The 17,122-nt window shown below is 38.4% G+C and overlaps 1 protein-coding gene across 2 annotated transcripts in view; it reads left to right on the forward strand.

Moving 5' to 3' along the window:
* The window catches only part of RALBP1 (ralA binding protein 1), a 36,012-nt gene that overhangs the window by 14,381 nt on the left and 4,509 nt on the right, over positions 1 to 17,122 (forward strand). For both annotated transcript variants that reach the window (XM_084887762.1, XM_084887763.1), the window contains exons 3-9: positions 456 to 914; positions 3,201 to 3,550; positions 4,972 to 5,133; positions 8,836 to 8,967; positions 10,745 to 10,852; positions 15,990 to 16,111; positions 16,361 to 16,484. In XM_084887762.1, the coding sequence (XP_084743888.1) occupies positions 456 to 914; positions 3,201 to 3,550; positions 4,972 to 5,133; positions 8,836 to 8,967; positions 10,745 to 10,852; positions 15,990 to 16,111; positions 16,361 to 16,484 (1,457 nt within the window). The remainder of the gene's footprint in view (positions 1 to 455; positions 915 to 3,200; positions 3,551 to 4,971; positions 5,134 to 8,835; positions 8,968 to 10,744; positions 10,853 to 15,989; positions 16,112 to 16,360; positions 16,485 to 17,122) is intronic.

Genomic DNA, 17,122 nt, shown 5'->3' on the forward strand with positions numbered 1-17,122 from the left:
TGACTGGAGCATCTAAACAGAAGTACAGTTCCTGTCATGGTTTGAAATGGACTCTAATTCAGAGACCAAATATAAGAAAAATCTAAGTTAAAGTAAAATTCAGATGACAAAAGAATGCTCTATTTTATAGGATTCTTTTCCTTAGCCAAATGTGTAGAACTTTCTTGTGTACTTGTAATACTAAAATTCCACTTAAACACATACAATAAATGCACTTTTCACCACCTACTATTGCAAGAATAACTAGCTTTCTCCGTGTTGTCCTCTTGTGGTCAGGAGTTGTCATTGCAACATCTCATTTTAGCTTAGAGGAACCCCAGTTTTTGCTAGGCCATGATGTGAAAAGGTAGGTAGCTAGTGCCAGGTGGAATTTTTTTATCCTGTATTTAAAAAGCACACGAACAGGTTGATATTAAACAAACATGTAAGTTACACTCCCTGCATTTCTTTGGCAGCGGAAGGCTATGCCGCCTTTCAGGAGGATAGCTCTGGAGATGAAGCCGAAAGTCCTTCCAAAATGAAGAGATCCAAGGGGATCCATGTTTTCAAGAAGCCCAGCTTTTCTAAAAAGAAAGAGAAGGATTTTAAAATAAAAGAGAAACCCAAAGAGGAAAAACATAAAGAAGAAAAGCACAAAGAAGAAAAACATAAGGAGAAGAAGTCAAAAGACTTGACAGCAGCTGATGTAGTTAAACAGTGGAAGGAAAAGAAGAAAAAGAAGAAGCCAATTCAGGAGCCAGAGGTGCCTCAGATTGATGTTCCAAACCTTAAACCCATTTTTGGAATTCCTTTGGCTGATGCAGCGGAGAGGACCATGATGTATGATGGCATTCGACTGCCAGCAGTTTTCCGTGAATGTGTAGATTATGTAGAGAAGTACGGCATGAAGTGTGAAGGCATCTACAGAGTTTCAGGTATTGGGGACACCTTGGTGATTTTTAAAAATTAGTTTCATTATTTTTTGTATCTTTTTTAAAAGTTAAATTTATTGGGGTGACATTGGTTAATAAAAGCATATAGGTTTCAAGCGTACGACGTTATGATATGTCATCTGTGTATTAAATTAAATCCATTTTTCAAAGGAAGGACAAATATTAGCTTGTGAGGAAAATTGTGACATGAGTCCTAAGACATTCATTTCCTTGATTTTTCCATTTGAAAAAAAATCCCTCTGTGTGTGTGTGTGTGTGTGTATGTGTGTGTGTGTGTGTGTGGTGTATTTTGGCAGTTTGATTTTTTTTATGATACTCCTTTTCATTAGTAGGATTTACACGCATGAGTTGATCATAGCTTGCAGCAGCCTGGAATGAGTTAGTAATATGCATTTAGAATATATAAAAGAAACTAGACTTAGTTTTCCTATTTAATTGGTTCATACACATTTCTAGAAGGTAGATTTGATATTTAGTTCTGTTGAGAAGGGGCATGTATTTTTTTAAATTGGGGAAACCCTTTACACAATCTCATAGGTAACATATTTAAGAGTACTACTTTATAGAAAAAAAATTAAAAATTGAATACAACTTTATAACTCCTTAGCAACATTCTATATAAAATGTTGACTTTTAAGAATAGCTTATGATGAATTGATTTTTAAAGAATTAAACAATATTAAAATAAGCTGCTTCTCTCACATGGTTTTGGTAGGCATGGAAAAAATTTGGTTTTGGTGAAAGTTGCAGAGTCTCTATAGCCTTGTTCAAAAAACTATTTTGTCTTTTGTCTTTGACCTATTTTTAATGCTGGTCTTCTTTTGGGGGGACAGCTGCAGACCCCTTCATTTGTATATCAGAGCATTCAAATTGAGCCATCCCCATGGAATCCTGCAGGTTGAGCTCCTGCTTTGTTATTTACTTTTTAAAGCTCTGGTCCTATGCTGCATTCAGCACACCGTATTACAGTTTAAGGCTGTGACTTCTTTTTGTTTTTTGTTTTAATGCTAATAAGAATTTTGTTTTCTGCTGGAGATTTTTGATTCTTGCTTATTCATATAAAAGTTCCAGTTTTAAAGTTTAAAATACATTAATGCCATTTTGTATGTGCTACTTCTCTACCTGGAATACTTTATTTGAAGTGTCCAGTTTTTAAAAGGAAAACATTTAAGAAAATAGGGATTATTTTCTAACTTTTCTGCCTCAAAATAAAGATTATACAAAAATGAGATTTATAATACTTTAATCTTTGGAGTTACTGATTTTATTTTGTCAGTGCTAGGTAAGGTACACATTTATTATAATGCCATTAAAATGTTTTCACATAAAATAAGGAATGCCAAAGCCCAGATGTCAGTGCTATAAGTTAAAATGCTGTTTAGATAACACTTTAGTATTCAAATTTGCCATTACAGTTGTTCAGCCTTAAGTTGTTCTTGTTTCTAATAATTAGCCTAAAGTTTTAAGTATTAAAAAAAAACAACCAGAGAGCAACTTTATACTCTTATGAACAGTCACTGTTATTTGTTACTTAAATACAGATTGGATTTAAGACTTAAAAAGCTTAGATAATGTTTGAAAACATTCGTTTTGTGTGTCAGTGTTTCTTTCGGAATAGGAAGAAAAGCAAAACCCAAATTTTACCTTTTTTGTTCCAGTTCTATTCTAGATTAAGAAAATATGTAAAGAATTAAAACTTAAAAATAAAAATTAGGTGGGAATTACTTAATGGAGAATTTTCAAAGAGTTTGTTTTGATAGTGAACTCACTGTTTGGATTTTACTTATAAAAATTGAAATATGCATATATATACCAAGTTGTCATTTTATGTTGTCAGTCTTGTGACTATGTAGAAAAAGCTGTTGGCTGACCTTGTAGAGCAAGACTTTATGCTTAGATTGTAGTTTAGTTTTTGTCTGAATTTTTATCTATCTATCTTTAACTTTCAAAATAATATTTTCCTGAGTTTCTTGGCATATTTGTTTAAAATGTCGCTGATTGCTATGACTCTGTTTCTGAATATTGAGTTTCTATTATCATTTAACTTTTAGTAAAATTCACCCTCCAGTTATAGTTTTTCCTATTATCTTATTTACAGAGGAATTGTGTGAACCTTTTACAGATAAATACTTCATAATTAGAGATTTGTCATTGTCAGATTGGCTTTTCTCATATGTGCCCCCCAAGGGGTGGGCACAAGGGTAAATAAAGCTGTTTGATTTTTCTTCTTCTAATATTCTCTTTTTCTCTGAATTTGAATGTTTTAAGGAATTAAATCAAAAGTGGATGAGCTGAAAGCAGCCTATGACAGAGAGGAGTCTCCAAATCTGGAAGAGTATGAGCCTAACACTGTAGCCAGTTTGCTGAAGCAGTATTTGCGAGACCTTCCGGAAAACCTGCTTACCAAAGAACTTATGCCTCGCTTTGAAGAGGCTTGTGGGAGGAGCACAGAGAGTGAGAAAGTGCAGGAATTCCAACGCTTACTGAAAGAACTGCCAGAATGTAACTTTCTTCTGATTTCCTGGCTGATCGTGCACATGGACCATGTTATCGCGAAAGAACTGGAAACAAAAATGAACATACAGAACATTTCTATAGTGCTCAGCCCAACTGTTCAGGTACATGTGCCATGGGTTTTGGGGGAAACATTTTCGCTGCTGAGTTGCATACAAGCAATTAACCAGCATAAGTAGATAATGGTTTAGCCTGAATATTATTATTTTTTTCTTTTCACAATATGGACAATGTCAACACAGAGTATGATGAATGTATTTTCCCATTTGCTTGTAGCTATATAATATGAATATTATAGTCTTTGGTGTGGATTTATAAACCAGTTCCTCATGATAGTGGTCTGTCATTAGAAGAAGAGGAATCCATGGTACCTGCAATTACAGAATTCATTCATAGAATTCATTCATAGAATTTCAACTACTTCTGCAAATTGCATCATTGCTTCAATATATCACACACACACATCACACTCATGCACAAAGGACCTAGCATTTGCTTGGTTAGGGATTTAAATAGAGGGTTCCATTCGTAAAGATAGGTCCTAGAGAAGCATTTTATAGAATCTTAATCTGAGAAGATTTCAGGAAATTGAATAGTGTGTTAATTGGTATTTCTTTATAACAGAAATAGTTGGCCTTCATTTATTGCTGCTCACTTGGTGCTGGCACAGAGGATGTGTTTTCCTTTAATTAGAGTAATTGATATCTTACTCAGGTCAAATACAAATGACAAAAAATGAGATGATGTTTATACTTTTTATTTTAAGCCTTTCGGGCCAATATACTGTATTATTATTATTAGTCATTGTCTAAGTACACTGTGTAAGTGTATTTCCTTTTACTACAGATTCTCTTATTGCTCATTGGTTATACTTTGGGAGCAAAATATTTTTCAAATTTCAATGTTATCATTCTTAGGATTTCAGAATTTGGTAATTATTACATTGTTATTTAGTAATAGTATAAGGATGATAGTATCATGAAAGATTCAAATGTGCTATAGGAGTTTTAGGTAGAAGGTAATTCTTGCTAGTTTTCCAGCCAACCTCATGTCCTGATGTAGCATAAAAAATGTCATCTTTAAACAATGGCTATGCAAATGTGCCCAGATGACATTGTCTCTGGAGGTCTCAAACTCTCAGTCCAGCTTTACAACTCCAAGTGCTCTTACTTTCTTCATATTCTTCAGTAGATCCAGATGTGTGTGTTAAAAGGTCTCAAAATAATAAGATGATAAGATTTTTTAAAAATCAGTTTATAGTGCTAAGAAGAAATAAATTGGTTATCAGCTTCTGTATCCTTTTCTTTTCAGTTCCTTATGGTGCTAAGTACAGACTCAAGTATATTTTTTCCATTCTCTTCTTTAAATTGTCCGCTAATTAGCAAAGCATGTCTAGTCACTATCGAGAATTTTCATTCTCATGCCCAGGATTAAAGGATACACATGCAATAGATACAAAATAAATGAAACAAAACAATGTTATTAATTTTCTTACAAATCCTTTTCTTTACTTTTTCCCCCTTAGATTAGCAATCGTGTTCTGTATGTGTTTTTCACACATGTGCAAGAGCTCTTTGGAAATGTGATACTAAAGCAAGTGACAAAGCCTCTTCGCTGGTCTAACATGGCCACTATGCCCACACTGCCAGAGACCCAGGAGAGCATCAAGGAGGAGATCAGAAGACAGGTGTGTGAGCTCAGCCTGTGCTTTAGCCCTGAAAGAGCCTGCCTTTGCTCTGACCCTTTTGGAGACATGATGACGATGCTGAAGATAAACTGTTGTTCATAGGTACTTTTTAAAGTATACCTGGAGCTATGTTAGGCACATGTTATGGAGATTAAGTCAGTATCATCGAGAGAATACAGGTTTTGAAATGAAAAACCTGGCTTTAAATTCTTGGTCTGCTTCTAATTAACTGACAGATTTTAGGCAAATTGTTTAACCTCTTTAAGCTTTAGTTATTTTAAAATGGGGCCTCTCATAATTTGATGTGAATGTTACAATAAATGAAATAATGCATTAAAGATGCTCAGCATGGTTCTGGGAATGTTTTAAGCAGTCTTATCTAGACAGGATTGCTATTACTGACCATATACTACATATAAGAATACTGACATTATAAGTAACGTACTCTGTGTCACATGGTTACTAAGCTATAGAACCAAGACTTGACCCCATATTCTGTGATTTCCCACTTGCTACTTTGATAGAAGAAAACAGTGCCATTTGGTTATGTGTGTGTGCTTGGCAAGCTGAGTAAGAAACTCAGGACTAAATAAGAAACTTACATTTTATTATTATTACATCTTTTATTTGCATACACATTATCAAATCCCTGCTTCTTCCGTTCCATTGGCTATGAGCTCCCTCATTTTTTTAGTAGTTGATGATGTCTTGAATGAACTACTGTTGAACTAATGTAAACAAATGCCTAGGCAAAACAAATAAGCATGATTTTTTAATCTTTATTGTTCATATTATTACAGTTGTTCCTCTTTCCCCCCCACCCTATAACCCCTCTTCACCCGGTTCCCACCCACCCCCTCCACCCCATGGCCTTACACCTCGCCACTATCCTCATCCATAAGTGTATGATTTTTGTCCAGTCTCTTCCCACACCTCCCACACCACTTTCTCTCGAGACTGTCAGTCCATTCATTCCCTTTCAATATCCCTGATTTTATTATTTTCACCAGATTATTCTGTTCATCAGATATTTTACTCACTTGATTTTTAGATTCACTTGTTGATAGATATGTATTTGTTGTTTATAATTTTTATCTTTACCTTTTTCTTCTTCCACTTCTTAAAGAATACCTTTCAGCATATCATATAATACTGGTTTGGTGGTGATGAACTCCTTTAGCTTTTTCTTATCTGTGAAGAACTTTATCTGACCTTCAGTTCTGAATGGATAGCTTTGCTGGGTAGAGTAATTTTGGTTGTAGGTTCTTGCTATTCATCACTTTGACTATTTCTTGCCACTCCTGTCTGGCCTGTGTATAGTTTCTGTTGAGAAATCAGCTGACAATCATATGGGTGCTCCCTTGTAGGTAACTGTTTTTCTCTTGCTTCTTTTAATATTCTCTCTTTGTCTTTTGCTCTTGGCATTTTAATTATGATATGTCTTGGTGTGGTCCTCTTTGGATTCCTTTTATTTGGGGTTCTGTGCACTTCCTGGACTTGTAAATCTATTTCTTTCACCAGGTGGGGGAAGTTTTCTTCAAATAGGTTTTCAGTATGCTGTGCTCTCTCTTCTTCTGGCACCCCCATAATTCTGATGTTGGTTCGCTTGAAGTTGTCCCAGAGGCTCCTTACACTACCTTCATATTTTTGGATTCTTTTTTCTTTTTTCTTTTCCATTTGGGTGTTTTTTGCTTCTTTGTATTTCAAATCTTTGACTTGATTCTTATGATCCTTTAGTCTGCTGTTGGATCTCTGTATATTATTTTTTCAGTCAGTGTATGTTTAATTTCTAATTGGTCCTTTTTCATATCCTCGAGGGTCTCACTAAATTTATTGGCCTTTTCTAGAAAATTCTTGAAAACCCTTATAACTGTGGTTTTGAACTCTATATCAAGTTGTTTGCTTTTCTTCCTTTCTTTCATTTGTGACCTGTTTCTTTGTCTCTGCATTTTGGCTGCTTCCCTGAGTTGATAGAGTGGCTTTGTGTGCTAGTATCCTATCGGGGCCCAGTGGCTCAGCCTCCCCAGACACCTGAGGTAGATACTCTTGTGCACCCCTTTGTGGGCTGTGTGCACAGACTTGTTGTAGTTAAGCCTTGATTGCTGTTGGTATCACTGGGCAGAATTGACCTCCAGACCAATTGGTTGTAAGGATCAGCTGTGTCTACGATGGGAGAACTTATGTGTTGGAGACATCCTTATGGGGCAAGTTTTGCTTCCGTGGGGCTTTGTGCTGAGTCTGCCCAAAGTGTGTCCCTTTATGGATCTGAGGAGTTGTAATCTGGATGGTCCTACTCTGACCTCTGGGTACACTGGCTCTTGGATGTCCAAGGAGTGTGTTGATTTAGCCTCTGCCTGAGGCCACCCAGTAGTAGCTACAGAGAGATCTGCAGATTCCTCTACTTTGTTTGGGTTTTGGAGGTGCCCAGATGAGGCCCAGCTGTTAAGCAATGCAAGCTACTGTGGGGCCTTGGGCCTTTTATTTTTGTGGATGTTCTGGGTCTTTCTGATTCAGCTGCAGTTTGTTAGGCAAGTTTAGTTTTTAAAGGACCAGGCCATTCATATGCAAAAGCTTCTGTGCACAGCTTGGATGGGGTGGAGCCTCAGGGCAAAGCAAACAGCAATGGCTTCCCATCAGCCCTTTCCTTAGAGGCCCCTGGGTCTCAGTATCCCTTGGTAATTGCTGCAAGCACATCTGAGAAAAAGCTGCCCTAGAGTTCCGCCTGCTGCCAGACAGTCCAGTTTCTTCCCATATGAGTCTAGAGTCTCACCCAGAACTGGAGTTCTGAGCAATCGAGAGCTTGTGTCTTCCCTGTGGATTGAAAAAGCCAGCTTCGTACACAGTTGCCAGCCCTCTCTGCACACATGCACACGCCTCTGTACCTCTGGACTTTACTTCTGTCGCTCCTCTGAGTCTCACTGTGCTTTTCTCTTCCCTTCTAGTTGTAGAATTTCCACTTAGCCAGCCTTCCTGTGGTTCTGGATGATGTCCGTTTTCTCTTTTAGTTATAGTTTTGAAGTAGTTGTGCACTGAAGCAAGTTTAGGTGTTTACCTATGCTGCCGCCATCTTGGTTTCTTTCAAGCATGATTTTTTAGTCATATCCTAAAAAAAAAATTTGTGCTGCTACTTCATTCTTTTAATGATGACTAACCCTTTGCACTCCGAACCATTCTGGACATTGGCTACCAGCTACTCGACGCTACTTTGCGGCGGACACGTGCGTTGAATTAACTCAATTTCCCGTAATCACTAATAAACTGCAATCTCCCCTGAGAGGGGACATCCGAGTGATATGCTAGAATTCCAATGTCCCCTGAGAGGGGACAGCGGAGTGCAAAGGGTTAAAAAATAGTGGATCCCTGGCCTGGTAGCTTCATCCTGAATACCAAAAAGATTGTAGGTTCAATTACCAGTCAGAGTACATTGTGGGTTGGACCCCCATGCCATTCCAGCTCCCCCAGCTCCCCACCCCCAGCCCAGTCAGGGTGCCCACAGGAGGCAACCGATAAATGTTTCTCTCTTACATTGATGTTTCTTTCTTTCTACGCTCCTCTCTCAAATCAATAAACATCCCCTCAGGTGAGAATTAAAAAAAGAGAGAAAAGCAAAACAATTGATTCTACATCTTTAGAAATTGCATGGTTTTATTTTAAGGTGATAGGGTGTGACTGATCAGAAGTGTGTAATTTATTGTTTTCTAGGAGTTTCTTTTGAATTGTTTACATCGAGATCTGCAGGGTGGGATAAAGGATTTATCTAAAGAAGAAAGATTATGGGAAGTACAAAGAATTTTGACAGCCCTCAAAAGAAAACTGAGAGAAGCTAAAAGACAAGTGAGTAAATTTATTATTTTTGGTATGTTGTGTTTATAATAAAATATAAAAAGAATGTACTAGGATCTTTCATATACTCTTTTAAGTTATTTCTTTTAAAAATACAATATATACACATTTCTTGAAGTAAAGGTCCTGATGGAAAACTTATTTGTTTAGAAGTTCCCAGTTCTAATTTTCCCAGTTTTAACTTACTGATTCTTCAGATTGGTATTAGAGAAATGTTTCATTTGAACAAATTATTTGACTAAGAGATGTTTTGTCATTTCCTGGTTGGTTGTACCTGTAAAAGGAGCTTCCTAACCATGAGAAGCAGTTGGAGAGTGATACTTCCACTGGGGCATTTGAGTCAGATCTTTGGAAACACATGGAGGTACTAAAGATCAGGAGGGATTTCCTTTATCTAGGAACAGGAAGAGTGGCATATGACTCCTGATAAGTGTGGGTGCATGAGTCAGACTTTTGATCTCCCCTGTAGTTTAGTGTATGCTGCTTGGCTCTGGGACTGATAAAATCTATTTTTAAAAAACCTTCTTACAACTTAATAGGAAGACAAAACTTTTTTTTTTTTTTTTTAAGATTTTATTTTTCCAGAGTAGTTTTAGGTTTATAGCAAAATGTGAGAAAGGTATAGAGAATTTGCATATATCCCCTCTCCAACACACATGCATAGCCTCTGCCATTATCAGTACCCCTCATCAGAGTGGTACATTTATTACATTAACAATTCAATTTTAAATAGGCAAAAATTTGAACAGGCAGTTCACCAAAGATGATATACAGATGGCAAATAAGCATGTGTAAAGATGTTTAACATCATTAGTTATTGAGGAAATGCAAATTAAAACCACAATGAGATAATACTACACAACAATCAGTATGGCTAAAATTAAAAAGAAAAACAAATGTTGACAAGAATATAGAGCAACTGATACTCTTATTGCTCTTGATAGTACAAAATAGTGCAGTAATTTTGGAAAGCATTTTGGCAGTTTCTTATAGTTAAATGTACGGTTGTCATATAACCCAGCAATGCCACTTCTAGTTATTTAAGAAAGCATTACTCACCCACACAGAGCTTTTACAAAATGTCCATAACAGCTCTAGTTGAAATTGGTCAAAACTAAGTAGGACCCCAATGTCATCTGCTGGTGAGTGTATAAACAAATTGGGGTACATTCACATCAGTATTACTCAGCAAATTCCTGATACAAACAACAAAATAGAATTGTTAAAATCATTATGCTAAGTGAAAGAAGCCAGAGAAAACAGACTACTGATTGATTTAATTTATACGAAACTCACGAAAAAGCCAAACTATAGCAATAGGAAACAGATCAGTGGTGCCAGGGACAACAGATGGTGGAAGAGCTCAAGGGTATTTTGTGTGGTGATAGAACTGTTCTATATTATGATTGTGGTGGTGGTTCCTTGGCTGTATACATTTGTTAAAACGAATTGAATTGTATGCTAAAATCCCCACCAAAAAAAGTACCACAGAAGACAATTTGTGTGAAAGGGTTCCAGAAATGGTGAGCACACTAACCAAAATTGCACGTTTTCACACTGTAGCTACAGGTTAAGATCCACATGTTATTTTCCAATTAACATTTCCTGTTAACAAATGTCCATTTATCCAGATGGTTCCTCTACGGTTTATTTTTTTTCAATTCTCGGAAATGAGAAGGAAACTTCTAGAATGGTAATGATGTGATTTATTGAATATGTGTTACATATAAGCTGATCAGTTGTTTTTTTCATTTGTCCTACTTGACAGGAGTGTGAAACCAAGATTGCACAAGAGATAGCCAGTCTTTCAAAAGAGGATGTTTCCAAAGAAGAAATGAATGAAAATGAAGAAGTTATAAATATTCTCCTTGCCCAGGTAAGTTAGTCTTTTTCTCTGTTCTGCAAGCTTCCTTTTTTTAAAAAAATTAAAATTGTATATATACGAAATGAGATAATTATAGTCAGGTTAATTAATATTATCACCTCCCATAGTAACTTTTTTGTGTGTGTGTGATGAGAGTACCTGAAATTTACTCTTAAGTACATTTTTAATATTCAACACAGTATTATCCTATATCAGGGGTCGGCAACCTGCGGCTCTTTTGAACCTTTGCTGCGGCCCCCAGCAGGTCCGACACTAGCAGGGCAGATAGCAGGGCGGGGCGGGGAGCTGTATCACTTATGTCGCAATGGTTTTGCGGCTCTGAGGTTTTTTTTTTCCTTCGAAAACGGGTCCAAGTGGCTCTTAATGTCTTAAAGGTTGCCGACCCCTGTCCTATATCAAGGACCCAGTACACACATCCGTGCTCCTTGAAAGGAACTGTGGGCTGCAAGGCTGCGGTGAGCATGGGGGCAGGTCTTGGCCCATCTCCTCACACCCCCCCCCCCCCCCCCCGCCCTTTCTCCCACGGCCCCCAGTCTCATCTGCCAGCAGCCCTGTATCCGCCACTACCACTACCACTACCATGCTGACGGGGTCCGCCCTCCTTGCACCTGCTGATGGCACAGAGAGATTGGGGTTGGTACCAGCAGTTGGTGTGAGCAGGGCCAGCTCCATCAGTGCTGCCCTAATCGCCCCTCAGGAACAGGGGGAAGGGGAGAAGCCCTCAGGGGCGATCAGATCCAGCTGCCACTGCTCCCACCCACTGATGGAGCCTAGCGATCAGGACCAGCACCAGACACCATCAGCAGGTGCGAGTGGGGCCAGCACTGGGAGCAGGTGAGTGCCTGACAGGATTGCAACGCCTGGGAGCAAAGAATTCTCAGTTACCACCAGAGGCTCGCCCCAATGACAGCAACCAGTGCCCGCCGTGGTCTGGAGCCCCTGCTCACCTGCCCTACCATCCCACTGCAGCCAATGCCTGCCATGTTCCACGCTCTGCTGCCTGCTGCTGAAGCCCACATGTGCGCACATCATAGCGACCAGTTCTGTTGGTCAGCCATTTGGTCTATTTGCATATTAGTGTTTTATATATTCTAGATCACATGTGTCAAACACAAGGCCCGCGGGCCAAATCCAGCTCGCCAGGCCTTGCAATGTGGCCCGCACCGGGCTATCATCACTGCACTCCACTCTCAGTTTATGACATTGTCAGTTTATGACTGTTCAGTAAACCATTCGGCTCGCGATTTAGGCTGGATTTTAGATTTTGGCTTCTTCTCTGAATGAGTTTGACACCCCTATTCTAGATAATAAAAGCCTAATATGCAAATCAATGCAACGGTGGAATGACCAGTGAAACAATTGGTCACTTTGATATGCACTGTCCACCAGGGGGCAGATGTTCAGTGCAGGAGCTGCCAGACGCCAGTAGGGTGCCCCGCCCCCTCCCCTTCCCCGCCTAATTGCCCCACTGGTCGCCCCACAGATCAGTCTTAATTGCTGGCCAGGCCTAGAGATCCTACTCGTGCACAAATTTCGTGTACTGGGCCTGTAGTATAGATAATATTCCTCTGTGTATGTGTGTACACACACCACTTGATCCATTCATGTGTTGCTGATTGGGTTTTGTTTTTTTTTGTAGTTTGATTCTTCTGAATAATGCAGTGAATATGGGAGTGCATTTATCTCTTCAGTATCTTGTTTTCATTTCTTTTGGATGTATATTCAGAAATGGGATTACTGGAGAATGACTTCTATTTTTAGTTTTTGAGGAACCACATGTTTTTCATAATGGCTGTACCAATTTATATTCCCACCAACAGTGTACAAGGGTTCCTTTTTCCTGCGTCCTAATTGGTATGAGGTGATATTTCATTGTGGTTCTGATTAGCATCTCCCTGATGATGAGTGGCATTGAACATGTTTTAATAAAGCTGTTAGCCATTTGTATATCTTTTGAGATGTTAGGGTTCTTTGCCTGCTTTTTGTTTTTTTCCTTACTTTTTTCCTAAGTTGTTTTGAGTTCCTTTTTTTTATAGTTTTCAGTATATTTTGGATATTAAATCCTATCTATCACATGTATGGTTTTCAAATACATTCTATTTATAGGCTGTCTCTTCATTCTGTTGGGGGGGGGGGAAGCTTTGCTATGCAGAAGCCTTTTATTTGATGCAATTCCATCTATTTTTGTTTGTTGCCTGTGTTTTTTTGGGATCGTGTATAAAAAAAATTTAATTGTCCACACCAATGTCAAGGTACTCTCCTATATTTTCTTTCAATAGTTTTATGGTTTCAGGTCTTACATTTAAATCTTTAATCCATTTTGAGTTGATTTTTTTCCTAAAATTTGGAGATAAGGGTCTGATTTCGTTATTTTGCATGAGGAAAACCATTTTGCCAATATAATTTTTTGAAAAGATTCTTTCCCCATTGGGTGTTCCTGGCACCTTAGTCAAAGATCAATTGACTATAAATGTGTGGATTTATTCCTGGGCTCTCTATTCTGCTCCATTAGTCTATATGTCTGGTTATATGCCAATATCATACTGCTTTATTATAGCTATGTAGCCTATTTTGAAATTAGGTAGTGTGATGCCTCTAATTTTATTCATTTTGTTTAAAATTGCTTTGGCTTTTTGTGTTTCTGTATGAGTTTTAGAATTGTTTTTCTATTTCTGTGAAAAACACCATTGGAACTTTGATAGAGATTCATTGAATCTGTTGATTGATTGCTTTGGGTAGTATGGGCATTTCAACAATATTATTTCTTCTGCCCTAGCTGCTTTGGCTCAGGAGCTTCAGACAACGGACTCAAGGGTCCCAAGTTTGATTCTGGGTCAAGGGCACATGCCTGGGTTGTAGGCTCGATCCCCAGTAGGGGGCGTGCAGGAGGCAGCCAATCAATGATTCCCTTTCATCATTGATGTTTCTATCTCTTCCCCTTTCTCTCTGAAATCAATTAAAAAATATTTTAAAATTTCTTCTGATCCATGAACATGGGACATTTTTCCATTTATATCTTCAAATTCTTTTATCAATGTTTTATAGTTTTCAGTGTATCGATCTTTCACCTTTATATGTTATATAAATTTATTCCAAGTATCTTTTGATGCTCTTGTAAATGGAATTGCTTTCTTAATGTATTTTTCAGATGGTCTGTTGTTGGTATATAGAAATGCAACTGATATTGAATGTTGATTTTGTATCCTACAGCTTTACTGTTTATTAGCTCTAGCAATTATTTGGTGGAATCTTTGAGGGTTTTATTTTTTTAATAAAACTTTCTTTAAAGAAAAAAAAGTTTTTTTATTTGAGAGAGAGGAAGGGAGAGGGAGAGATAGAAACATCTATGAGAATCATTGATCGACTGCCTCCTGCATGCCCCCGTAATGGGATTGAGCCTACAACCAGGCATATGCCCTGTGAATTGAACCTGCAACCTCCTGGTGCATGGGATGACCCTCAACCATCTTAGCTACACCAGCCAGGCTGTAGGGTTTTCTACATATAAGATCATGATCATCTGCCTTTTTTTTTACTTTTTTAAATTAAATTATTATCTGCATACATATTTTAACATTGCGCTACACCACCACCCCCCCCCCCCCCCCCCCGCTCTTATTTTTTACCAAATTTGGTTACTTTTTTTTTTTCTTCTTCTTATTCTAATCATTCTGGCTAGGACTTCTGGTTGAATTTTGTCAACTGTTTTATTGCATTGATTGAGATATGATTTTTATTCTTTATTATGTTGAGCTGTCCTCAGGTAAATTCCACTTAATCATGGCATCTTATCTTTTGTGGTGTTAGTATGTTGAGAATTTTTGCATGTGTTCAACAGAAATATTGGCCTATAATTTCCTTTTCTTAATAGTGTCCTCACCTAGCTCTTGGTATGAAGGTGATGTTGACTTTGTAAAATCAATCTGGGAGTGTTGCCTCCTCTTCAGTTTTCTGAAAGAGGGAGGAGGATTGACGTTACTTCTTTAAATGCTTGGTAGAATTCACCTATGAAGCCATTTCTTATAAGTCTTTTTAGTTTGTTGGGAGATTTTTTTTATTATGGATTTAATCTCCTTATTCATTATTGGTCTGTTCAGATTTTCTGTTTCTTCATGATTCAATCTTGGTAGATTTTATGTTTCAAGAACTTACCCATTTTTTCTAGGTTCTCCTATTTGTTGGTATATAAATGTTCATAGTAGTTTCTTAAAACCCTTTGTATTTCTGTGGTATCACTTATAATTTTATTCATCTGATAAGTTTTAGTATGTTGTTTCCATTTTAATTTGTCTCAAGATGCTATTTTGATTTCTTCTCTGACCCATTGGTTATTCAAGAGTGTATTGGCTATCTAATAGAGAAGCTCATTTACAAAGCTGTAAGGTTTTTATTTACTATATTTTTATTGATTTGAGAGAGGAAGGGAGAGGGAAAAAGAGATGGAAACAAAGATGGAAACATCGATGATGAGAGAGAATCATTGATTGGCTGCCTCCTGCACGCCCCACAACCCAGGCACGTGCCCTTGATTAGAATTGAAACTGGGACCCTTCAGTCCACTAGCAAAACCAGGCTGAATCCATCAGTTTTAGAAATCCATATTCTGCTAAAGCAGAATATTTACTGTTTGAATATTCTCTTTGGGGGTGTGGTTTATGGGGGTGGTGGCTTGCAGTGAGATTTCTTCTGTGAACATCTTTCCTGCACAGGATCTGCTTTAAGGTGATGCTGACACCAGCTGTACATCTGGGTTCTTCTCTTCGCAGTGACACTACTGGAGGCCGGCCATCTTGGGCCCCAGATACTCTCCCTTTATTGAGAAAGGACTGGGAAGCAAAAACTTGGAACTTCAGCTTTGTGCCCAGAGGGCAAGCCCCATAGGGACTCCTGAGTGGCGCTTTATGTGTTGTCATTCCTTCCAAGTAACTTGGTTTACCTTTTCTCACAGGAGTCTTTCCTTGGCAAGAAAGAAACAGGATCTTTTTTTTGGTTGTGCAGTACAAGCTTTCCCATTACTAGTGTGTTATATGTATGCGGCTACAGAATTCGAGACAACATAGGAGACCCCAAAAGAGTGACATACCTTACAGTCCTACTCTCAAAGGGTTCACACTGATCATTATTTTAGGAGAATGAGATCCTGACTGAACAGGAGGAGCTTCTAGCCATGGAGCAGTTTCTCCGCCGACAGATTGCCTCCGAGAAAGAAGAGATCGAGCGCCTTAGAGCTGAGATTGCCGAAATTCAGAGGTAAAGGGTTTTGAAATTTCCCAGGTGTTTACTTAAACAGAAGCATAATGGTTTCAGCTCTCAGACTTCCATGTAAAAGAACTAGGCATGTAAAATTAATCATCCTAAGTTTCTTACTTATTAAATGTAAACAATGGTGTTATATTAAGTAGACTTGTGAAAACCTGGTAAATCTAAAGGAGGAAGGTAACAGACAAGCATACTTTTCTCCAGTTACCTGTCACGTTCTTCTGCCTCTGTCACCATTAGTCGCCAGCAGCACGGCCGGAGTGAGACGGAGGAGTATTCCTCTGAGAGTGAGAGTGAGAGTGAGGATGAAGAGGAGCTCCAGATCATTTTGGAAGATTTACAGAGACAGAATGAAGAGCTAGAAGTGAGTTTTTTTAAAAAATCACAAAAAATCACACTAACTTCTAGAAAGTTGTAGCAGCTATGTATTTCTCCTTAGAATTTTCCTTCTCCTTGGTAACTAGCTAGGGAGGCTGAGTAGAGAGGAGTTAGGTGGATGTTGACTGCTGGCCAAGCAGGTGGCACAGGTGTGGCCGGGCCAGGCTGTCCCTGAGGTGCGGTGACTTTTCCTGACTGTAGAGACCTCTCCCACTTGGAAAAAGCCTCACCTGACAGTGCCAGTTTGAGCAGCTTTGAGTGGTCTGGTCTGTGTTCACAGAGAAGGTGAACAGAAAAAGAAAGGCTAATGTGAGAAGGAAAACCTCCTGGGAGACATGGAAAATCTCCCTCTGGGAGACATGAATGACAGTTTTCTCTTGGAACTTTACCTGTAAAGCAGCCAGAGAGTAAACGCGGCACTAGGGAACTGGGAGACAACTGCCGTAAAACAACAGAAGTAAATTATCTTGATCAGAATTTCCCCTTACCCCAAATAAAACATTGTCTCTAGGTGTTTAATCTAAAGGTTCCGAGAGGCCATTCTCTTCTCAGAAAGGAAATGTAAGAAAGTGATACAGCTTTGTTTCCCTCATTCAGGTGCACTCAGCTGCTGGGGCAAACCAG

Source organism: Pipistrellus hanaki (assembly GCF_964339955.1).
Source record: "Pipistrellus hanaki genome assembly, chromosome: 6".
NCBI classification, from domain to species: Eukaryota; Metazoa; Chordata; class Mammalia; order Chiroptera; family Vespertilionidae; genus Pipistrellus; species Pipistrellus hanaki.